The sequence below is a fragment of the Mastacembelus armatus genome, chromosome 8 (genome assembly GCF_900324485.2).
Source record: "Mastacembelus armatus chromosome 8, fMasArm1.2, whole genome shotgun sequence".
In the NCBI taxonomy this organism is placed as follows: Eukaryota; Metazoa; Chordata; class Actinopteri; order Synbranchiformes; family Mastacembelidae; genus Mastacembelus; species Mastacembelus armatus.
The window spans coordinates 12,636,857-12,661,693 of NC_046640.1; the positions used below are offsets into that span (position 1 = coordinate 12,636,857).

Here is a 24,837-nt window from a genome sequence, read left to right on the forward strand (position 1 = left end):
AGAGAGAAAAAGGGAGATGAAAAAACTTTCCTCCCTGATTACAGTCTCAGAACTTAATCTGGGTGTTGCAGGATTAAGGAATGAGTTTGTAAACAACAAATTATTTGGTCAAAGGACATAATACTGATCTGAAGTTTATTAGTACCCAGTATGGTGTTGGTAATTCATAAGGAAAGAGCACATGTTCACATAGCCAAATGTTGATAATAATAGAGACGCGTCATGGGGGCTTTTTGCCAGCATCATAAAAGTCGCTATAAAAAAATACAACCGCTTTAGAGGTATAAGGGCATATATTCATTATCTTTGCAGTGGTGAGATACTGAAGTACAAATACACAAAAAGCAGTCAGTACATTGAATCCAAAAGCTATAATCATTTCCTGCATTATCGTGTAATTTTAATTAGTTTGCTGATACGATAATTGTGGATGTGTAGATTTTCACTTCTGAAATTTGTCATTACAGTGCTTAAAATATACAGTGAGCAAATACAACATAAAGATATGCATAGACTTAATCACCTTTGAATTTTTTCTTAGAAAGGTACAATGGACATTGTCCAACTGTAAGCTGAGTGGGGCTGAGGCAAATTAATTGCAATGGAATAGACCTGGATGTATGCATAATTACAACCCAGTGCACTCGGTGGACCTCAGCAGCTGAATGATGGATTAGATGTATAATTGCATTTGTAAATTTAAATCTCTTACAGGAAAATAGGAGCTGAATAGAAGAGATTAGCTTGTCAGATACCGAAGTACAGAAAAGAGATTCGAGTTTGACAGTGATGATGACACAGACCTCATTGTATTGCTCATTGCTAATATACTGAATGTTAAGGCATTTTGAAAACAGACTTGATTTTTAACACCAAAACTGAAGAATACAAATTTACAAGGTCACACTGGAATAAGGTGATGAACATTTTAACTGAATGAGAAAAAGAAAATGTTTATATACAAAACCAGAAAAGAAATGTATCACTAATGCTTAAAATGCATTGCAAGATAATGTGACATTATATAAAACTGCTGTGAAGTTAGTCAGAAATACCACTACACATTACAGCTATGATTTTTTTTCTTTCTTGTGAGGATTTAACAGTCCAAATGGGTTTTCACAAAAAAAAGTTACAATTTTAAGCTGGATTTATTTATCTTATATAAAACAATGATAGATCAACATTACATACGTGGAAGCAATAAAACAGATAGCTGAAGCTTTTGACATTTAGGGCAAAAAACTACTCAAAAAAGAGCAGACCTGGTAAAATAGAGCCATGCGTATTTTATGTGTGTAGGCATATTTACTGTTAATGACTGCACATGACATATGTGTCAGAGTAGAAGTAAACGTGTGTAAATTACCACTTGTTGCTCCTCTGGTTGCGACTCCTTTACTTTAGTTTTTTTTTTTTTTTTGGACAGTATTATATTATCTTTAAAATTACCATTCACGTTCTTAAATATGACTATTTAAAATGTGAATTCATTATCATTAAATTCTTAGCATCTTGGACATTAGACAAAAGTATTAGAAGATAAAATCATCAGAAGAGGTTTTGTCTATTAACAATTTAAGTGTGCAATGTTCAGCTTTATATAATAACGCCGGGGGAAATTTAATGAATTAAATATTATAGGAGAATAATACAGTCAGTGATAGGAGTTGTATAAAAATTAGACAATGGGACCCGAAGACATAAACAGAGTGAGAGGTGTGTCATCGTCTCATCCCCTGCAGCACCCCCCCATCATTGGGTGCTGCGTGCAGGCGGACGTGCATGCACTCGAGCAACAGATCCAAGCGCATGCGCAGTTCATTGTTTTGACTGAAAATGCCGTCGGTTTCGAAAACGGCGGCCAATGCGTCTCCTCAAACCGAGAAACCTACCCACTATACGTGAGTAAAGCTTGCTGCACGCGACACAACAAAATCGCTCGTTGTCGAAAACGTTATTTGCACGTGCACAAGGGCGCGTGTGCATTTCCTGCATTCCTCAACTGTGGTGTGTGCCTTAAAAACATGGTGCTTTTCCTGGCTTTGTGACTACCTAACAGCCAGCACCAACGACACCAGCGCTAACGCAGGAAAACACGGACATCTTAAACGGCTCGGCTCGCTCGCCACTCGTCAACGCAACCGTTTACAGCTGGTTTACGGAGCTCATGGGTTGTTTTCATCGATGCGTTGGATTTTATACCGTCAGCTTGGTCTGCTAAACGATTAGCCAGGAACTCGCTAACCAGTCCGCTTGTAAATAGCTCGGCCTTATTTTGAGTTCCCTCTTGCTACGCACATTTGTAGACGTACGCTCGGGGACGCCCAACCAGCGTTACGTCAAAATACGCGCGTAGTTTGCTCTGTGAATACGGAGCTAACGTTTGTGACCCAAAATAAAGATTAGCCCGGAGCAGTAGTAGCACACGACACGATGCTGTCTCTGAGCTCTGTCTCTTTTCGCATTGACTTGGCTCTTAGTTGATATTTGTATTGGGGGAAAAAACGCTTCTTGGTGCCACCTTTTTGTTTTTTTGTTTCTCGTTGTTTCAGATACTTGAAGGAGTTCAGGACAGAGCAGTGCCCGTTGTTCCTCCAGCACAAGTGTACGCAGCACAGACCCTTTACGTGCTTTCATTGGCATTTTCTCAACCAGCGGCGAAGACGACCCATAAGAAGAAGAGACGGAACATTTAACTACAGCCCCGACGTGTACTGCACCAAGTACGACGAGACCACAGGCATTTGTCCAGATGGAGACGAGTAAGTCCCAGTTTGAATGATTCCCCTTTGTGTGATGATGCGCCTGCAAATATCTGTTTCACGGATAAGGGTTCCTGCAGCTTTATGAAACCGATGAGAAACAAGTTAGTGAAATAACAAATGCACTTCTTCAGGACGTGTCATTAGTGGTAGATGTGGTGTTTCTGTCTTCCCTCTGCTGCCCTTAAATGACTTTGGGCTCTGGTCTGTGTTCTTTACGAGGAATATTGTGGAGAGAGTTTTAAAGTTACTGAAATCCTGCAGCACTTTTATTTTAAAGAAATGTTCCAAAACATTAAAAGCATGTGATATTAAAACTGTACAGAAAATACATGTTCTCACATGCAATTGGCCTGAGCATGGGTTATAAACCAAGAGATTGTTGCAGGAACAGGTTATTAAAAAAATGATATCCAAGAAAAAGTCTGTTCACTTTTGTAATAAGATAAGATGTGATACTTTGAAGAATGCCTAATGACTACATTTTTATTTTTGAAAGTTTTTGCGTTTTTGTGCAGTGATTGTCCTTAGTTCATGATACAAAGTGTGGTGTTGCAGCAGATGGGATTACATTGTCTATGTAGAGTATATACCAGCTATAAACTCACTGTTTACTCTTCATCTTTGAGATGGGTTACTTTATGGATTAAAACTGCCCTCCAGCGTTATAGCTAATGGTGCTATAATTTTCCACTATTGACATAAGAGCCTAAGAGTTAATGCACAGACATTTTCATCCTTATCTGCAAATTATATCTGTTGCCTATAGTGTTGTGTTGACAGTAAGATATGAAATGTGTTTGTGTTTTTCTCTAGATACCATCTTTTAGCCTCTATAACAACAGAAGAAACATATTTTGTGAAGGGCGTGTTGCTTTAGAAGAGTGAAGTAATGCCTAAGCTGTTAGGTGACACAGAAACTAGATATGTACAATCCCAAGAGCAGCATTCCCTTTTAGTTTGCAGGTAGTGTGTAAGGACATCTGCTTCTCTGTGTGACTGGGAATTAAAAATAATGCAGCATTTATTTGAGCCCCACATGCAGTAGAAACAGAGTTATTGAACTAATGGAAACTGAACAATTGCAGTCTTTGCAATTTCTCCTCTGCCAGTAAAAGCTATTTTTGTATGACCTTGTGTTGCTATAGCAACTGTTGCTGCTCGAGAAATGAAATTTTGGTTTATTCAAGAGGCTTATTGGCCATATATTTCTTGAGGCATTGCTGTGTCAGCCCTGCATTCGCAGTAGGATATTATTGCTTGATAAAAATATGTACAGCTGTAAGATCGAGGTGCTTTTATTATTTATAATCCTTTTGGTTTAATAATGACAGATCTGACTCTGTGACTGCGCATTCTCTGCATTATGTTTGATGTCATGCCAAATCATGCTGTAATTCTATCAACTGATGAAATATTTCAATGTGGTATCCTTACTTCCACAGCTGTCCTTATTTACACCGGACCACTGGTGACACAGAGCGCAAGTACCATCTACGCTATTACAAGACTGGCACTTGTATCCATGAGACGGATGCTCGAGGGCATTGTGTGAAGAATGGCCTCCACTGTGCTTTTGCTCACGGGCCACATGATCTCCGACCTCCAGTCTATGATATCAGGTGACATGCAAAGCAAATAGTGGTCTCTCTTTACCTTGACAAACTTTTCACTTACAAGCCTCATAATGTAATGAACAAATCAGATTTAGACATTATGTAAACAGAATACCTGTATTGCAGTGGTTTAATGGGTCACCAGATGTACAGTTTGGTTTTCTGCCTTGTGTTTTAGGACTCGGCTCGATGCATTTCTAAGAAAATTACAAACATCTGATACTAGATAAACATCATTCATTCATCTCTGTGATGTTGAAAGAGTGAGTGAGGTTAGCTGACACATGCTGATACCAAGACTTCAAACAAAGTGTTTCTTGAGCAAAATTATTACTGTAGTAAAAATTAAGAAGTTAAAATTCTCTTTCGCATAGATAGCAACTGTGAGTTATATCATCATGCTGTTAATAATGTTAATGTACAGTGTTCAAGAGGCATTACTTTAAACATTAAAAATCCACATATACCATTTGATTAAAATTTATTAGATTATTAGATTTGGTTGGGATCAGTTATTTGAGAGAGGTCAGTGAGATAATTCTCCTCCCCACTAAATTTAACATTTTTTGATAACAAGCAGCTATGCTTTCCTTTATCAAATACATATACTCTCACTTTGTGCTTTTAAAGGTACAAGGAATAAAAATAACAGGTTTGTGTATGTGTGTGTTTGCACAGAGAAATTCAAGCACAAGAGGCCCTTCAGAATGGACAGTTGGGATCTGGGGAAGGTATTCCTGATTTGCAGCCTGGAGTATTAGCCAGCCAAGCTATGATTGAGAAAACTCTAACAGAGGACCCCCGGTGGCAAGGTGAGAAACCTCTTCTTTAATGGTGAATGTCTCATTCAATACTGAAATTGCAATTTTTCTGTAAAAATTAAAGGAAAACTGACACTAGTAGTTTTTGCCTTTTTTTGCAGATACCAATTTTGTTCTAGCCAATTATAAAACTGATCAGTGTACTAAGCCCCCAAGGCTATGCAGACAGGGCTATGCCTGCCCCCACTACCACAACAGTAGAGATCGAAGGAGAAATCCTCGAAAGTTCAAATATAGGTAAGTTGCAATTCATGTTAAAATAAGAAAAGCTCTTAAGCTGTGTAAATGAAATTTTATAATGGTTCTGACCCTGTGAATAACATTGCAGGTCAACTCCTTGCCCAAATGTGAAACATGGGGATGAATGGGGGGAGCCCTCAAAGTGTGACAGTGGAGACAGTTGCCCGTATTGTCACTCTCGTACTGAACAGCAGTTTCACCCAGAGGTGAGTGAGTTTTTTTTTTTTTCTAAATCTGTCAAACTTAACAGGTTTTATTGTTTTGGCAGTTATTGATATTGTAGCTTCACTGATCTAACTCTCTGCCTAATTATTGTTTTCCTTAATGCAGACATCTTAACATCTTAATGACTTGTGCTTTTCTTATTCATTCTCCCAAGATCTACAAGTCTACCAAATGCAATGATATGAGACAAACTGGATACTGTCCCAGGGGGCCGTTTTGTGCATTTGCACATGTAGAAAGTAAGTGAACATTTGTCAGCTCTAAATATGTTTCCTGCATTGCTCAGAATGTTTTGTTAAGTGATGTTATCTCTGCAGCCAGCTGTGTTGTTTTGTTTGATATAGCCGTTCTGTAGATATAAGACAGGAAACTTCAAATTAATTAGAATTCATTTTTTTTTCCCCCCAAATGTTCAGTCTACAATGCAACTTTAACGTCACAAACTGCATTTGATTGGAAATGTTGTTTGTGCCATAAATTCATGCAAATTTTCCTTCTTATTTTTTTGGATTCCAACAACAATTAGTAATATGGGTTTCATGGTTGTTAGCAGATTGTTTTGTTAAACACTACTGTACATGCTGTTTGATATTTTCCCTTTAAAATCCTTCCAGGAATTCCCTCTACCGAAGAGACCATGAGCTCATTGCTAACAGCAATACAGTCAAGTTCACAGTCTCAGTTGGGCTCTCAGCAGTATACAGAGTGTCCTGTGAGTGAGTGGAACAGTGGAGGAAACTCCACCACCAGTGCATCCAGTAGCAACGGACAAGTAGGAAGTGTATGTCTTCTGTTGTTAACATCAAGTGTTCAGTAGGAAATTGATCAGAATAAGTTTGAGTAGTGTGGTGGTACATTTCTTACAATATTATGGGAATATCTGCTTTTGTAACCAACTAAATTACAACTCAGCTGATGCAGACTAGTCAATTACTAGTCAACATGTAGTTTACCATGCTCTCATTTTTCTGTTGGCACATTTTATTTCATTATTATTTTCTTTTATTGTTTCACATTTCATTACCATATTTTAAAAGAACAGAGGCAGCTTCTCACTAAAAAGGATCATTATGAAATTTATTCAGTACAAACTTTCCTCGGGCTTAGATTCTCATGTCTAGTTGTCATCACCTTCATAGCTCAATCAGGGTAATAGATATATTAGTTTTATTTTGTTATCATTTTATTAAGATTATGTGCACTTCTCTTTCTCAGGTTTCATGTTCTAATAGCTCAACTGTAACATCAAGCTCAGGAAGCGACAGTTTGTTATCCCCAGTGGGATCCATCAGCAGGCCTAAATCCTTAACTAACAGTAGTTTATGTTCAGAGTCCACCACATCCAGTGTCTCATCTCTGACGTCTAACTATCCTAAAGCTCCGGGCTTTGAACGTGAGGACCAGGTACATAGACTGTTGTCTTTAGGTTTAGGAAGATTACAACATATAGACAATGTAGGGCCTGAATCATTTTCTTTCTTTATTTCTCATTCACTATTTTCCATGCCATTTTAATTTGGTTATTTTTTGGCATTTTGACATGAATTGCATGTTTTTAATTTTGGTTCATTTCATGTGTTGAATGTTTTAAGTTTTTTAACGAATGTTTTTTGTGACAATTGAGGAGGTGAGATGATGAAAACTTTTAAATATTGTTCTGTCTGGACGTCTCAATGAATATAAGGAGAATTTATATTTAATTTATGTCTTTAAAAATATTTAGTTTGGGTATTTTAGTTTTGGTATCTGAAAAGTCTAAAAAAATAGAATGGCTGCCTAAAAATATTTTCACACTGTGAAGCAAGTGCCAGCAACATACAGTCAAAAGTGCCTGTCTTTATCATTCAGAACTTACTCTAATCCAAATTAGAGCTGAGCAGCAGGCAGAGTGAGCAGTTTCCACAGCTCTGACACTGGCTGGATGTAATTTACTAGACAATTACCACATAATTCATCACAATAGCAAGACCTACTGGAGATCAGCTAATCCAGAGTTTACCTCCAAAGTCACAGTTAGTTCTGTTGGGGGAAAGGTGAATAATGGTTAAAGACAAATAGTCTAATAGTGTTTAAATGACCTTGTTTATTTTTGTCAGCCAGAAAATGCCTTTATTTTAACTGTGAATGTTAAACTTAGTCTTTGGAATGAAATGTTTTGTTCTGTGATTGTTTATAGATTAAGAACAAGGGGCAGGTGGATCAAAAATTGATGGACCAAGAAAAACAGGTTTGTGTTTAATGGCATTATATAATACATGTGTTGATTTAATTAAAAACCTAAACTGTTGTTAATGAAAAAGGGAGTTAACACATTTTTCTGGACTTCCCTTGTAGACACAAAATACTGTATTCTCTGCGGTGAACCCTTTGGCATCAAGCTTTACCTCCAGTATAACATCCAGCTTAGCCTCTAGTATTGGCTCAGATAGTTCTTCACCCACTACCTTATCAACAATGAATGCAAAAGCCACTCCTTTCTATCCAGGGAGCAACACAGTGGAATCTGTCATAGGTAAGTGCAAATAAAACTAATGGTGCTCTGGTCAAAATGACCACAGCCGTTCTGTTTTGTTGTCAGATCTTAATCAGGCTTTTTTTTTTTTTTTTGCTTTTTTTTTCTTTTTTTTTTTTTTTTTTTTTTTTCAGGATCTGCACTGGACCTTAATTTTAGTGACATTAATGTTGCATCTCTTGATAAGGAGTTAGAGGAGCAAGACAGCATTGTAGGATTAGCAAGTAAGGATATTTAGTTTGTGAAAGTACTTTGAGTGTGTTACCATTTCATCACAAATTGCTTTTTCATGTTTAGCCTGTAAATTCTTTTTAAATCAACAATACTGTTTTTTATTTGCCCACTCAGGTCAAAGGGTTCTAGGTGGATCTGCTCCTGTTAACATTCCCGGCTCTCTGGCACGTTCATCCTCTTTTAATTCGTCATCGTCACTCTCCACCTCCCCGCTAAGTTCCCTCTCCCAGTCCCTGTCACAGTCCCTGCTATCTGGAGCAGTATCACAGCAAAATCAACCTTCAAACGTGTTAGCCAAGCAAGAGCATGGCCTCCGGGGAACACCCACATCCTCTTCCCAGACCTCTTTGGGTAAGCTGATTTATTGTCAGCGATATTGCTCCAAGTGATCTGGAAAGCTCTGACCGTTATATGTGAATAAAAAGACCTTAGTACACATCTTCTTAGTTCAAAAATATTATTTGTAGTATATTTAAATACATTGAACGTGACCATTCCCCATTTTTTCAAAGCCAAAATACTTAAAAAAAAAGCATTGATATGATTATACATATATATGATGAGACAGTTCTAAGTGAAATAAAAAAATTTCCCAGTTCCACACAGCACCATGACTAACATTTTACTTTTGTGCTTGCTTTAACACATCACTCACTTAGGCTTGAATGGAGGAGCTAGCAACATTTGGGACTTTGTAAGTGGCAGCTTTTCCCCAAGTCCATCTCCAGTTTTCAGCAGCCTGACATCCACAACCAGCAGTGCTGATCTGGCCCGCCTTTGTAGAGAGCTGGATGAGGCCAAGAGGAAGATCAAACAATGGGAGGAGGTCTGGCATCAGGTCAAACAAGTCAGTGTTATAACGGCAATCTTACAACAATATGTGCATTACTGTATCAGAATGATTTCCTCTTCCATGGTGAGTTTTGTTTTTAATCACGACTCAACTTTGTTGCAGGCCTGTGAAGCTTGCCAGAAAGATGCTCATGAAGCAAAGGAACAAGCAAAAACAGCCGAGCAAGAGCGGCAGCTGGCAGAACAGAAATGGGAAGAAACAGAGCGCAAGCTGAAAGAGCTCCAAGGGGACTTTGATGTGCTTTGTCGCACCCCTGGAACACCTCTTCTACGTAGCTATGGAGAGCTGGACCAGCTCCCCTTGTCAAAGCTTCACTCCATCCAGAGTCAGCTGCGTAATGACCTAGACCTTGTAGATGGGGTAAGAAAGATTAGAACACACAGAGCATTTCATTTGTAGCATCTATGTACTTTTAAAATGGTTTATCAGGCTTTTGTCATCAAGCATGCTAATTTGAAACGTCTGCATGAACTGTATCTCCTAAGTTGCAGCTGATATTCATTCTTTTCTTCCCCAACAGGTAATATATCAGCTTCAGTCAAAGAAATGTATAGTTTGCCAAAAGCATGATCGTTGCATTGTTCTGCAGCCTTGCCAACATTATGTACTATGTGAGAACTGTGCGCCTAGTAAAACAGAATGTCCCTACTGTAGAACAAAAATATTGAAGTGGTGATGTACAATTACTCAAGGTACTATTTAAAGAATTAGCCCTTTGAAAAACTACTAATAGATATTACATTTTCTAAATAGCAATGTCTGTTTCATACAGTGGTTGATTACTTTAGAATAAAATGATGTTTGACTGACAAAACAAATAGTATTATAAATTAGATTATATAAAGGGGATTGAATCATTATAGCTCTTGCTCATTTTATATGAACATCACCTCGGTCAACCAGACAGCTTTCTGTGTGAAAAGCCATGCACTCAAATTAGACTAATAAATTACATTGCAGTGCTCTTTCTCAAGCCTAACTCTAAAGGACACAAGTTATGCACCCATAAATCTACATCTGATTTACACTCATGAATGCATTTTAAATACACAGCATGCTTTCCCAAGCCTAATGCAAATATACATTGCTAACCTAAAGTATTGCTCTTACAGAATTAAAAACACTGCAAACACAAACGGTTCAAAACTTAACTCACAAAGGCATTAATGTGTGAATTTATATTTCTGTCCAATGTGTTGCTGTTTAGGATTTGGTATTACTTAACACTGCTCTTTGGAATTGGTGTGTCTGATCTCTTAATTTATTCTAGTTTCATATCTGCCTGACCTTTAGGATAGTAACTGGAAGTGTGTATAACACCAAAAGGTCTAGCAACTCTGTTAAATCACAGATTTAGTTTTTGAAGAACAACCGAACTTATCTCTCTAACTTTTATAATCTATCTTAGCTACAAATGGATATATCAGAGTTTTTAGAAAAGAAACTAGAAACCTATGTCCCATAATTAAGGTCATTTTCAGAATGGAAAATTTGTTAATCCAATTATCCTTCAATATAATATCAGATGGAGCTGCCCAACAATCCACAGAACTAAACATGAGCTTTTATGAAGCAGATTTCATTGATTGTATTCAAAGCCATTGTTGACCACAGTAACTAGTGCCATATCAGTTTTGGACTTCAAGTGCAACATAAAAGTCATTGTGTGATTTCACTGAAATACTGAGTTCACTAACAAGATAGTCGGGTGATGTTAAACATAAAATGGGCAACACTCAAATGGGATTTTCCTTTAATTAAAGAGGAATACTTCTAAATCAAACAATTATGTGAATAAATTAAGAAACCAGTTAGGTACCTGACTGTGAGTGATACTTAATTAAGGAAACATATTTTTTGTTTTCCTAATTGTGTGGAATTCAATATTATTCTTTCATCATGTCACAGAGCATGGAGCTTCATGTGTGAAATAGGTCACTGATTTAGTTCATTGCTAAAGTGCTAAAGTGTTTAAAAGCTCCATTCTCTGCAGAACGACTCTTGTATTACTGTATTCAACACCTTTGGAAGTAATTGATGGGAAAATAATCGTCTTTGCCCAAAGTGTTTTCTAACCATAGAAGCTTAATGCAGCTATATAAAATGCTTCACACCTCTAAGGTATTAGTGCAGAAGCAGATCTGTGTGTCAACATCAGACTGACAAAGAAAAGGAAATGCATACATGCAACAAATTTGCAGTGTTCCTCTTTAAGTCATCTCCAAATTTTCATTCATGATTTATTTTTAATGCAACCAGTCAAGCATCATTACTCTGACCAACGTTTTGAAGAAGTTTGATTTCTTATTAAAGCACTTTGTTGACCTGGGACTTTATTAAAGGGTGTATAGAAATTTGCTTTAAGCTGCTTTGTAGGTATTCTTTTGTCTTTTTTAGATTTATACATTTTTTTCTATATAAGCTAATGTCTGAAGCTTTTGTGTGTACTGTGAAACATAATTTGAATATTTCATGTTTCCAATTGTTAAATCATGGCATGGTTCTAGATAGTAAGATTTCATAGAAATGTACTTAATAGTTTCTACTTTCATAGTTAGATTTATAAAATTTCAATCAAATAAGTGCAAATTCAAAATGCATTTTAGGCATAACCAGCAGCTACAATATCAGTGAGGCACATGCTACATATTAAGGCTGTTTTTTAATCAGTTAGTTAGTTTTGTTTTGTAAAGATTTATATAGCCTAGCTATTAGAAAAGCATGTATTGTAAAAACCTGAAATGGTGATTTTGTTTTGTTTCCTCTTTTTTTTTTTTTTGTTTGTTTTTCTGTGTAGGAATCTAGCCTCTTGACCTTGTCTAGAACATATCGGCCTCTAACTCTAAAGTGCCTTGCCTTAGTTCAAAAGGTTATGTGTACAATTGTCAAAGCAAACACAGGTAGTTGAAGCTTGTGCACAGGTTTCTGCAAAATGTGTCTTGTTTAACTTTGCAGAAGCACTAACATGTGTATGACTATATATGTGTATATATAAATATATACCACTGTATTTGGCCCAATCCCATTCAGTATTTCTGCGAAAAATAATTGAAAACAAAAATTGTCAGTGCCTGTGTCCTGACCTCCACCTTAGAAATGAACCTTCCCCTTTCCCTTCTAATTACCCACTCATTCCTTGGTCATGGTGCTCTTTCAGTGCAGCTTCAGTCTTTGAAATTAGGTTTTTCAATTTAACATTTGGGAGTATGCAAACATGGACACATAAATTTGTACAGCAACACCGAAAAATGCTTTTTAAACAGCAACTCATTTGTTGTATTGTAATAATTCTGCAGTGAATGAAGAATGCCGTAGCTAAGTTGTAAGTTGAATTTTGCCTAGTTTTTGTGCTTAGGTTCCTCTAATTGAAATGACCTTCTACTGTGTTAAAAATCCTATTATTCTTGCTTTAAATTTAATAGAAATCATGTATTTCCAGGTACATCTTTTGCTACATATAAATATGGGAAAATGCATTGTTTACATACATTGTTCACATAAACAACAATTAAGCAACTCAGAGGAAAAATATCAAGAAAGGTTATGGTATTTTAGCATTTTCATTGTTATTTTACAGCATAAAAGGCAGGCTAAACACTTCTGGTATTGCATGTTTTGCGATATATTAACCAGCTACAAAAAACAACAAAAAAAAAAAAAGGTTTGCACTGTGTCACTGCCAGAATATTTGTATTGACTTATTTTTAGTGTAGTAAAGGCTTAATAACTTCTGCAAGCTTCGCTGCTACTGGAAAAGGTATTAATGTAGTTTCTTGTTATACATTTAGATGTTTGAATGTTGTTGTGCATCTACAGTTCAGAATTCAGAAACTATGAAATAATGTTTTTTGCATTTAACTTGACTAAACCTTATTTGATTGAATTGTTCATTTGTAAATTCATTTGAGTCCAAGTTTTTATTACTTAGTAAATATATCATCACTTAGAATGATGTCACAGACCTGTACTGTTGTAGATCTTCTTTTTTTTTGTTTTTAAATTGACAAAGGTGTATTTTTTTTTTTTTTTTCCCCCCCACATACACTGGGTAGCAGTGTACGGAGCAGCTACTGTCACAGGATCCTTTATTGTATTTTGTTTTGCCTGTGAAGCCAACTAAATGATGTCTAGTGTGAAAATCTAGAAATGAACCAAAGTGGTGTTCTAGTTACTGTCCAAATATGTATTCGAAAGGGAAAATTCACCCTTGAACACAATTTAAACAATTACAAAGTTATCTGAGAGACCAGCCTGTACCTGGGAACAGGTTCAGGTCTTCCCCAGCGTTACAAATGGCATGTCAGAGCACCAAGGTCACCTAGATGAAACTGAGACAAAATCCAGCATTGAGAGTGGCAGGAATTCAATTTTGGATTGATTTTCGTTTTAATATCTCATCCAGCAGAACATGTATCCTCTTAGTGATTAAACAGGACTATGCCAATGGCTTTTCCTTACAACATTAATGGACTTAAGCCCATTGTTTTGCAGTTTTACCAAAGACCTATAATCTTATTTCTTTTGTAGTACATTTCATCTTTTTTTCAGTTAGAAACAAATTGATTTTAAAAGTAATCACCTAGTACCTTAAGTAGGAAATGCTCATTAACGGCAATTAACAGTGTCTTTTTTTTTTTTTCTGTCTAAAGTTAGCTATAGGTAGTTGATACATAAATGATCAATTTGTACATTGGATTTTTTGTTAATTTTACATTAACGTTTATTGCAGATTTGTGCAATAATGGCTTGCACATGCTGACCTTAAGCGAAGATTCAGTGTCAGTTAATTGTTGTCTACAGTGAAGGAATGTCAAAGGTGAATGACATCTGTGCTTCTGAAGTGGCCATATAAACTTCACTACAGTACTGTTTTGAAGTCAGCTTTGTTTGATTTTGCTTAACCTCATAATCTCAGTCATTTTGGAAATTGATGGTTATGTGTTATATGCTGTTATGATAGATCTGCAGTGACTGTAAGGTGCTTTCTTTTTATCTGACTCTTATTTCTTAAAGCTGTGGTCCAATTTACATTTTTTTTTTCAAAACCTAGATAGATAGTGATTGTCATAAGCAACAATGGCAGATACAGAAATAATTAAAACTAAGTTGTTGATGGGATAATTTGTTGTTGGTCCTCAATCTGTGGTCTACTTTCCCCAATTCAAGTTTTCTTAAAAAAAACAAAAAAAAAGAGAAACATTCACATGGTAAGCACAGCTTACATTTCCTCAGATTTGTTAAACGTATCTTTGATGGACCAGTTACACATTGAAGTACATTTGTGCCTTTTATTAATGAGATAATGTTGATTTGGTATCTAAATATTTCTGAAGCAGATTACAAAATATAACACCTTTAATTACAATCAAAATTCCAGTGCCTTACAATGTTTTCGTGGACCACAATGTAATTGCTATATAATCCTCTGCATTTAGGCCACTTGAGCTGAAATTTCAGAATATTTGCTTCACCAGTTTGACAGGATGAAGCAAAGGTTATAAATGACCGAATATTGTCTGTTACAGCCTGTATTTGCCATAACATTCAAGAAAACACAGCAATACCTAACCACCGAATACACAACTTTGATCTCAATTAGTCATTTGGCACCAAAAACTCACAAACAGTTTGTAAGGAAAAAGCACCAAATAGGAAGAATCTTGTAAATGAACTGTAATAGATGTATCATTATGATCTGCATTGGAATAGTTTAATCTATTTTGCATTATTGTTAGTTGTTGTGTTGTCTTTTGTTCTTTTTTTTTTTTAATATTATAAAAATGGAGCCTGAAGATTTATGCAATCTTGTACATGTATATGAGTATGATGTATGGAGCTGTTGAAATTAAGTAAAATGCTAGTGCAACAAATGTTGTAAAAAAGTAAATAATCTGAATGTGGAACCAGTCGTTCCATAAACATTAGAACATTTCAGTAGAAATGTTATTTTAACATTGAAGCCCTGAAATATTGAATGTATTGTTCTAAATTAGATATTCAATGAATAGGTCACTGGATATTATGGAGTGCAGTTAATTCATTATGATGTAGCATCTAGTTGTGAACTGCTATTCAATAAAATTTATTAGAACTAAAACAAATGCAAGCTTTCAAGTTTCTATTTGTAAGCATGATGAGGAAATATAAGGACAGAAATGTATTTTTCTCAGGGTAATACAGTGATTTAATGCAGAATGTGTTATATCTGAGGAAACTGCATTTCATAGATTTATTTACTTAATGTCAGTGGGTTTAGAAATTATTTATAGATAGATAAAAAACTATGTTCCTTATTTTGTGACAAGCTGTATGGATATGTAGGAAATTCGTTACTGATAATTGTAGAAATTATTCTGTTGGTATATTTGTGTTGTGAACACAAAAATAGGTGCAAGTCTTAGAATGATAGTTTTTTTTTTTCTACATTGAGGATTGTGTACTGCATATTTTCTGTAGTGTATTACTAGTTTGTTAACACTTGTTAAATTGTTACACTACAGTTATGCAATGGTTTATAGAGTTCACAAAATTATTTTTATCATCTTGAGAATTAAAATAATTTTTCATCTGAAATGTGTGAAAACTTTTTGTCTCAAGCACAACTTTCATAATAAATTTAAAACACTGCCTGTGCCCTGAAGTCAAGCGGACACCAGATGAGTTGGATTTAGTTCAAATTATGTTTATTGTTCAACAGGAGCATGAAAAAATATTATGGAATGACTTAAATTATTAAATGCATTTTTCAGAGTAGACACCTTATGAAAATACATATCGATGCTGCTTGTGTCTGTATAAATTTAAAATAATGGCGCAATAGCACGACAGCTTTCGGCATCAAATAGGAAGCATATCAGCTGCTTCGCCTATAGGAGAGAACAGCACAGTATAAAGGTGACTTACATGACGCATCAACTGAAAAATATTTGTGACAATAATAAAGCACAAGGATAATCTATTTTAAAAAGCAAGGTGTGAAGCTAAAAGCTGAATATTTTAACAATTACCTCTTTTTCACTTTCTGGGTAGATAATCACTTTTCCCACTTTCTCTAGGTCTGACCTCTCCTTGTAAATGCTATTATATCAATGACAGAAATAGAAAGGAAAAAGCTATTTATATATTGTAAATGTATCGACAAAGGGTTAGAGTTGGGTTTTTTTTCATACCTGTTGAGGATTAAGTTGAAGCCAGTCACAACGTTTTCCCCTTGCAAAGCTATGATGAGACATGTGGCCATGTAAAGGTGAGTCATCTTTTAAAGACACAAGAGATGAGAGAAAATGAACTGCGGACTGCACTGTTTGCACAAGTCTGCTCTAAAGCAACTTTAACAAAGCTTGAGCCCTCACCTTTTCAGTTCCACTCAGTGACCCATTCAGCATCTCAGCAATATGTCTACTCTGCTTGCTATCCAGTGTGCTCATCCTCCCAGCCACCAGATGGCAGCCTGACCTCAGCAGCTGCCCCAGCATCTCTAGCTGGGCTGGCACTTGGCTGAGTGGTGGAGCATTTAAGGGGATCAGCAGACAGGTTGTCTGCCAATGAGCACTGTGTATCAGGGACCCTGGTATAATCAAACAAGCAAAACAGAACATTTGTTTTCTTTATGACTTACAAAGGTCATCTGGAACTTAGTCATATTTGTGTATGCTTTCCTAAATAGGCCTGCCAGAGTCCTAATAAATGATTAAATAATTCAGGGACCCATTTTGTTTTGACAAATGATTGATCCATGTAATGCTCAATGTTTTAAGTTTAACATAATGGAAGATTCCTCTGACTGAGTACACCACTAAAGCAACCTTGATATAGGTTAAAGTGCTAAATACACAAAAATAAAACCAGGAAAATAGTTCAAACCTCCATTTGGTCCTGATCCCATTGAAGGTGTAAGCTTTTGCTTAGCCACAGGGGCCAATGTGCAGATATGTTCACGTTTCACGGATGCTAGAGCATCCAAGCACATCCTGAGTATCTGAAATACAGAATATCTTTTGTATTTCAGACCATGTAATCAAGTTCTTGTAATCAATTTTGAGGTATAGTCACCAGCAGTCCTGTGCGACCTATACCTGTTCTTGTCTCACTGTGCTGGTCTCAGTACAACAGAGCCCATCTGGGAAAAACCGCTTCACATCTGCAGTTGCTTTTTCATATGAGCCTGATCCTATAAGATCATTAGATACAGTAACATAAACTGCAATTCTGTTCTAAAATGTACCATTGCATATATGTAATGTATGTACCAATGTGCAGTACAGGGCAATGACCACTCAAGCCATTATATAAATAAGCCATACCATAAGAGTCTGTCCACAGGGATGAGTGCTCTTGATGCAGTAGATCTAACAGCCTCTTCACAGCATTTTCCCCCTGGAGGCAGACAGCTAGTGAGGGACCACAGCACAGGTACTTTCTGTGGGCCTCCAAGTCTGAGGGGTCCTGCACACAAGTAACACTCTATGAGTCATTAGGTTTACAATTTGCATCAGCGAAAACAAATTTGTCCAGTAGACATATTGAAAGTTACATTTTCTGCCAGGTTTAGTGAGGTAGCATCATTTTTGTCCAGGGTCACTGCTCGCATGCCCACCAATATGAGGCCACTCTGCTGGAGTTTGTGGAGTATTTTATCCAGACTGTGATTCCAAACTCTTGGCTTGAACAGGCACACTGTGAGCCGCATCTGTGGTTCTACATGCAAACACAAAGTTATCTTCTTCACAAATATGCCATGTCAAAAAATGACGCATCTTTTAGCCTGAAATTCAATTTTGGTTCCTTTGACTGACACACTAGGACCAAAGCATGGTGGACAGTTAAATATGTAATTGAAATGTGCTGTGTGGTGTTAGAAATTTATGTTTGTAATGTCAGAATCAAAATCAAAAAGCTGATATTATTTAACAGCAGTTGCTTTGTTGTTTTACTCAAACCTTTTGTGCTGCAGTTTTGTGAAGGAGCATTCTGAGGTGGGCAAATGTTGGGACCTGTTGAGGAAAGAAGTGGGATGATGAGCTCTCTCTCAGCTTATACACTCAAGACTATCTGCTTATTTCTCATTAAAATTTGTGATAAGCAATGACAGATTTAGACTCTTCAAACTCAGATATCCATCAATAAATTTGATGTTGGACTTCCAGTTACATATTCAATACAGCACTCAACAAACGTACCAAAAATCGTCTCATCTTCAAAGAACAGGGAGGCTTGTCTGAAGGCCACTTCAGGTGTGGGTGACATCAGGACACTCAGGTTACCAGGGTAGTCGAGCGGTAGGAGCTTCCTCAGTGAAGCAAAGGCATCCATCCGTCTGAGGGCGCATACTAGAGCAGGTGAGGACATCAGCTTGTCCACGCTGCTGTGGAAGAGCAGCTCGCCCACCTCATAAGGACTCACTTCATTGGCCTGAAGTCGAGTCAACACAGGCAGCCACTTCAGGCCAAGCAGCTGAAACTCTGCATGTCCTACATCAAATTGAGCACAAATTTAAAAACAAAGTGAAAATGAAACATAAGAATTCTGTTAAAATATTTCAGTAAGACAATCATTAATTTATTTATCCATCAAGCTGTGCTGCTCTGTGTATTTAAAAGTTTATTTTGCTGATTTCCACCTCTAGTTTCAAAATCCAGGACAAGCTGTGTTCTCGGAAATAGGGTTGAACCCCACCCACCTTCGGTCAGCACCCTGTGTAGGAGGCTCAGGCCTTGGCTCATATCCTTCCCACAAAGGGTCAAAATCACCACCTGCTCCAAGTTAGAGCTGGATGGGCACTTGTTATGAGACAGGATCACACCGGAAGGATCTGGCACTGTCCACATACACCTGACTAAAAATAAACGATACAGCAGAAACATAAATGGCAATAAAAAAAAGCGTTTGCTGAAGGCTTGGATGACTCTCAACACACAGTGCTTACCAAATATCTGGAGGTTACTGCTGTAAGGCACAGTGTGGAAACAGGAGCTTGGCTCCAATGCTTCAACACCATCACCCCTGAAGTGTATATTACCCAGAAGGCTCTGAGCCTTGAATTCTCTCATTAGAGCTGAAACAATATGACAGTCGGACAAGGTTATTATAATGGCAAAGAAAAATGTGACAATTCAGAATTACTAAATTATTACATTCAAAATTGCACTGTAATTTATGCAGTTGAATTATGCCATGGATAGAATCAAAGATGACACCTGCTGGAAGACTAACACTGTGGTGCATTGCATTTTCTTTCCTCAGTATCAACACCAGACACTGAGAGGCACGTTCCAGAGGCGCCTGATCCACAGTCACGTTAGGTGGACTGCAGAAGATTTTTGCCTAGAAAAAATACACAGACTTCAAGAACAGCAGGAAAACAGGCCTGCAGCAAAAAATAAATAAATCCAACAAAACGATTCTGTTATATGTTTCTTCATTTCTTAAAAGGAGTCATTCCTGAATTTCAACAGCATCTCTGCAGGTTAAGCATTGTACAGTACTTCTGCTAACCTACAACTAACTAGAGAAAAAAGATATTAAAATTGTTTTTAACAGTACAGATTATAAAATATACTACCACAAGAAACTACTGACTACTGACTGAATAGCTTGTAGTTGTACCTGCTGGTTGGTGAGTCCAAGAACTGCGGCTCCATTGCTCTGAAGATGCAGTCTCTGCAGCCCCATCAAACTGAAGCCTCTATGTTCGCATACAGCCAATACTTTGCCGTAACAACATGGATGCACGACGGGCGACACCACAAGGAGCATGTCAGCTAACCAGGAGAGCGTAGAATTAGGAGCTCTGCTTATGTAAAAATGTTTTTTCTCAGAGCAAACCCTGCAAACCAAACCCCCCTCAGGACAGAGTGAATAAAAGTTGAAATGAGAAGTGGACACAAGCCACTCTTCCTCCTTGTGTTTTAGCTTGCTGAGTTACCTTTAGCTGTAGCACACAGAAAGGCAGATGAGCTGCTCAAAGTGAGCAGGCTGTCCATGATTCCATCACCCAAAGGTGGAACTCTACAAACAAAAGTGAGGGTGTCACTATTAGAATAAAAATAATACAATAATAAGAAGAATGCTTTAGTATGCACTATAAAGTACATGTTGGTTCTAAGGAATTTTAGTTATAGAAACCTGCTAAGATATATATTAGCATTGGGAAGTACATCTTTAACATGTCATGATGCGTCATTTAACTGTAGTTTATCCAAAGGTATTCATTTTAAGGTTTCTTTTAGAAGTTTGATTTTAAAAGCATTTTTACTTATTTTAAAATGAAGTTGTGTTTCTCATGATACATATTCAAAACTCCCAAATGTCAGGCTGTTAAATGACTGGAAGCAATGTGGAATTTAAACAACAAACCTATTCAGAGGGTGGTTGTGATCCCATGTAATTCCTTCGGGAAATCTTCCTGAAAACCACAAACACAGCTCCCTGTGGACTTCACAGGCCAGTGAAGGTGCATAGAAGAATGGCGTTTTGTTGCAGTGGAGAGGGCGGACAGGAGTGTGATCTGTCTTTTTTAACACCAAAGGATGTAAGGACCTATTTAAATCATTTAACACTGAGCGAGCATAAGAGCCACGAACAGCTAGGGCAAGGACAGGCTGGCAGGTCTCATCATCTCTCTGGATAACTGGTATAGCACCTATGAAGCAGAGGGACAGTGTTTTTTAAATTCATTTTTTTATTCAGTGAAGACACTGACAAATGTCCTATAATCATAGATGACTTTAACTATGTCCCACCAGCGCTGTCACTCAGGAACCTCTCTGTTGGATAAAGGAGTCGAAGACCACACACATCGAGTCCAAAATCAACAGCAAGGTGAAAGGTATAGTGTGTTATGAGTGGATGTAAGAAGAAGTCACTGCATGCCAAGGCAAATGATGCCTAAAAGAAAAATAAAGGGAAAATTAACAAATGTTACTAAAGTTGGTCCAACTTTGGTGATTTCCTTGTGATTGAATGCTACTTAGAATCACAAGAACACTATAAAAAAAAAAGTACTAGCACAGCAAAGTCCACTTTTGGAAGACAATATGCCCACCTCTGTGTGCAGCTCCTGTGTTGTTTCTCTCTTCTTACAAACACACTCCTGAGTTTCCACAGTCTGCCAGAAAAACCCTGGACTGAAACCAAATGTTCTATCTATAACCTGAAATACAAAGCCAAGGGAACAAGCTACAGTCAACAGAATGCAAAATCATCTCAGTGCTTGGAAATCAATTAAATAACACTTGCTGCGGCAAACCACCTTTTTGTTGGAAATTGCAGCGATAAAACAATTTAAACTGGATGAAGGCAGGTGGACGGGTGAGGCAAAGGCTTGTTGGGCCAGCAAGATCTGGAGCTCTGGTAGCCAGTGGGCAATCTGACTGAGAGAGGTCTCAGAAAGAAACCTGCAGACATGGTTATAGAAAGGTGCATGGACGTCTACGTCCCTTTTCTACAAAACAAACAAAAGGAACAGCATCAGTGCCAAGACTGTCAGACACCGTAAAGCTTTAAGTGTTTTTTTTTGTTTTTTTTTTCATTTGCTTTGTTTTCTAGCTGTTCACCCTTGGTGTGTAACAGTGACGAGCCACAGCTAAAACATGCAAAGCCAGTCCATCCTCTGTCCACAGCTGCTGAAGTCCTGCAACCCAGAATGGGACCTTTACACTGTCCACATCTTTATCATGATGTGGGTCTGGGCCAACCTATTAACATATAAACAAGGGAGTCAATGTGGTTGACGCATGAATTTAGTTTCAGCAACAAACTTTGGCGTGCAATAGGAGGGAGAGGTCAGTGCTCACTAACCAAAGACAGAAACCAAGCCACTAAAGTGTTGTAGACGTGTGATTTAGTCGCAGCTGAATACAGATGTTTTCTCTTTCCATGAGCTCTGCCTCCAATCATACCAGGACTGGAGAGACTGACAGTCAGCAGCATGCAGCCCTCACTTTTAATATCTTCTGGCAGAGTCCTGATTGACGGTAGATGTGTTACTTCCTGAAACAAAACTCAGAATTAATAAATGCAAACTTTACAGTGCAGTAAGTGTATTTCTTTTTTAATTCTGTGACGCTTACAAAATCATAAAGAACATCTGTCCCTTCAGCAGCTGGCTGCTTCTCATAAACAGATTTGGTTGGACGGTGTATTTCCAGTTGCTTGAGAATTTGCCGCTGCTCTTCATGCTGCAGTCTCTGCTTGAGCTTTTGTCTCTGTTGGTGACTGACAGATGCATCAGTGTTGTTAAGATTTTTTTTTTTTTTATTGTGAACAATGTGCTGAACAAGTGAAGTAAAAACAACATACCCTTGCTGCTTCAGTTCTTTGGTTGAACTTTGCTGAAAGGCTGGTGGGCTTCCTATTTTAGGTTCTCTGGACTCTGATTGCAGAGCTGAAGATTGTTTACCTTCCCACAGATGTTGTGAGTCATGGCTACATAGTGACTCTGCAGGCTGAGATGGCTTATCCTTTATATCTTCTGCTTTGCTTGCTAGCACTGAATCTGGAGAATGTGTATATTTATTGGGATATTTATTCCCATTCCTGTTCATCTCCCTTATTTTCTGAAGCAACATAGTCTTGCCGGTCACTTCCCTAAAAGACAATATGTGACAGTATGGCCTGAAACAAGATCTGCTGACTGAAGCATGACAACTGTTTCTAAAGCGGGTGATATTTACCTGTATGCCAACCGCGATTGTGTGTGGGTATCAAGATTGGGGTTTTTTGCAGGTGGAACTGCCTGATGAGTGGTGTGTTTGGCTGGTGACTTAAACACTGATGAAACATTCGGGGATGTTCTTTGTGGTTTTATTGAAGGATCAGGGCAACGCAAGTCAATAAAGACAGTGGGACGTTCCTGGTGGCTCAACTTCATCTCTGCTGCCATCCTTTCTGATGTTTTATTCCAAACACTATCCTGTCTGCATGAAACAGGTGATTATTATTATCCATCCATCCATTATGTACTACTTGTTTGTGCTATCCTGGGTGGCAGGGGTGGTGATCATTATTATTATGCTACAAATTTGATTATAAAAACTTAAAAGTGTTTTGACTTACTTGATGTGGTTCGGACTTTCCACAGGCTCTGACATAGATTGAGATGACTGGCTCTTACAAAAAGCAACTAGCCTCTCCATTAGCTTCGCCTGGGACTTGTCCTTGTCACTATCTATGAAAAAATACATAACCCTTCATAATTACCCACAAACCCTTTATCGTTCCCCGTAGTTTCAGGAGTGTATGTTATAATTACTTACTTGCATGGGTTTCAACAAGTTCAGCTGCACGTTGTCGGAGAGACAGCCGATCCTTTGTCAGATTTTTTAAGACATTATCCAGATCCCACTGGTCAAGCCTCTAAATGTATATAATATGTATGCATATATGAAATATTTACCTCCATAGACCGTGACTAAAAAAGAGGATGTTTTCTTCTTACTTTCCTGAACTCACCGCAAATGATAGAACAGGGAAACCCTCATAGGATTTTGTGTTGTCCTCGTTTGTTTTTATAGAGACATCTAGCTCTACAGTATCACTCTCACAAGTATCTACCTTTAATGGTGAAACAGGAAAGAAAAAGAAATGGTGCATATTGAGTGTATCATGGTTTTACTGTGCTTTACTCTCCCCAGAACAGTAGCCGCAGATTTTCTTTAACGCACCTCAGCATCATCATTAGAGTGTTTACCACACTGAGGTGCAGTGGAGCTTTCTACATGTTCCTCATCATCCAGTTTCATGTTCAGGCTGCATGTCACTTCTGAGCAGCATGTCTCTGCGTCATGGTTCAGCAGCTCCTGATGGAGAAAACACACACACACACACACACACACACACACAGAAGTTTCACTAATAACAATTCATGTTTGTTTGTGGGATCCTGATATTAGTACAATTATTTGTACTATTATATATAACTAACCTCCAGTTCAGTGTCTTCAATTGAAAAACTATCAACGTCTTTAGGAATCTTCAGGGAAAGTCCACCTGGCCTTTGAAATACAGTCTCTTCATTCTCAGACTGTAACATTAATAAAAAGTAACATTTATTTGCTGCTTTTTTGTACATAACGTTTTGTATATTATTAGGTAGGCCTAGCTGTTAAACAAACATGAAACAATGTAACTAAATATTACTAACGTTAATTAGCAAATCTATACGAAGGGAGGAACATACCGATGAAGAACTAAACTCGATGGTCCGTATATGTGGTTGTACTTTCTCCAAAATTGAATTCCAAAACGACGAGTGATTCAAATCCATTTCCAGTTGTTAGAAACAAAGCTGAAAATAAGTTTAGGGACTTTTATTGTGTAAAGTCCCTTTTTATGTGTTACTGACTGAGTGAGTGGGGCAAATCCCTGGTTACCAATGGTAACAGAAAGCTTCTGTTGTGTGTAGCACGTGTCAACAATGTTGCGTTCAGACGCTACCAGAAATGTCGGAACTAACAATTACTTAAGGCGCGTAAAATTCACTGGACGCCCTTTAACGTGTCACCTGGACAGCGCCGGAGTTAGCCAAGAGGCCGCTCGGCGTGTCTGCTCATGAAACCGGGGGAGAAATGTC

General features: G+C 37.6%; 2 protein-coding genes across 5 annotated transcripts; one reads left to right on the plus strand and one right to left on the minus strand.

Moving 5' to 3' along the window:
• Nucleotides 1-1,797: 1,797 nt before the first annotated feature.
• Nucleotides 1,798-14,457, plus strand: unkl (unk like zinc finger). Of its 3 annotated transcripts, XM_026326159.1 has the most exons (16): nt 1,798-1,904; nt 2,556-2,765; nt 4,211-4,387; nt 5,060-5,193; nt 5,304-5,439; nt 5,531-5,648; nt 5,822-5,906; nt 6,282-6,448; nt 6,883-7,071; nt 7,844-7,894; nt 8,002-8,179; nt 8,314-8,403; nt 8,528-8,764; nt 9,073-9,260; nt 9,369-9,626; nt 9,787-14,457. In XM_026326159.1, the coding sequence occupies exons 1-16, from the start codon at nt 1,840-1,842 to the stop codon at nt 9,940-9,942; spliced, it is 2,439 nt and encodes an 812-aa protein (XP_026181944.1). In that variant the 5' UTR covers nt 1,798-1,839; the 3' UTR covers nt 9,943-14,457. The 3 variants fall into 3 exon arrangements, with proteins under 3 accessions (XP_026181944.1, XP_026181945.1, XP_026181946.1); XM_026326160.1 differs by lacking the exon at nt 8,314-8,403; XM_026326161.1 differs by lacking the exon at nt 6,883-7,071.
• A 1,597-nt stretch (nt 14,458-16,054) lies between these two features.
• Nucleotides 16,055-24,622, minus strand: LOC113141620 (uncharacterized). Of its 2 annotated transcripts, XM_026326153.1 has the most exons (30): nt 24,445-24,622; nt 24,190-24,288; nt 23,930-24,064; nt 23,718-23,819; nt 23,522-23,621; nt 23,322-23,433; nt 22,940-23,182; nt 22,566-22,853; nt 22,337-22,481; nt 22,065-22,256; nt 21,821-21,961; nt 21,517-21,708; nt 21,310-21,417; nt 21,008-21,152; nt 20,622-20,907; nt 20,191-20,273; nt 19,872-20,026; nt 19,463-19,589; nt 19,192-19,320; nt 18,946-19,101; nt 18,446-18,736; nt 18,206-18,259; nt 17,800-17,963; nt 17,570-17,711; nt 17,342-17,436; nt 17,130-17,244; nt 16,619-16,833; nt 16,436-16,521; nt 16,274-16,343; nt 16,055-16,132 (listed from the first exon to the last, which is right to left on the minus strand). In XM_026326153.1, exons 1-30 carry the CDS (start codon nt 24,529-24,531, stop codon nt 16,067-16,069), a joined length of 4,323 nt encoding a protein of 1,440 aa, XP_026181938.1. In that variant the 5' UTR covers nt 24,532-24,622; the 3' UTR covers nt 16,055-16,066. The 2 variants fall into 2 exon arrangements, 1 of the variants encoding a protein (XP_026181938.1); XR_003296763.1 differs by lacking the exons at nt 16,055-16,132; nt 16,274-16,343; nt 16,436-16,521 and having other exon boundaries at nt 16,695-16,833; nt 17,130-17,260.
• Between the last annotated feature and the right edge of the window lie 215 nt (nt 24,623-24,837).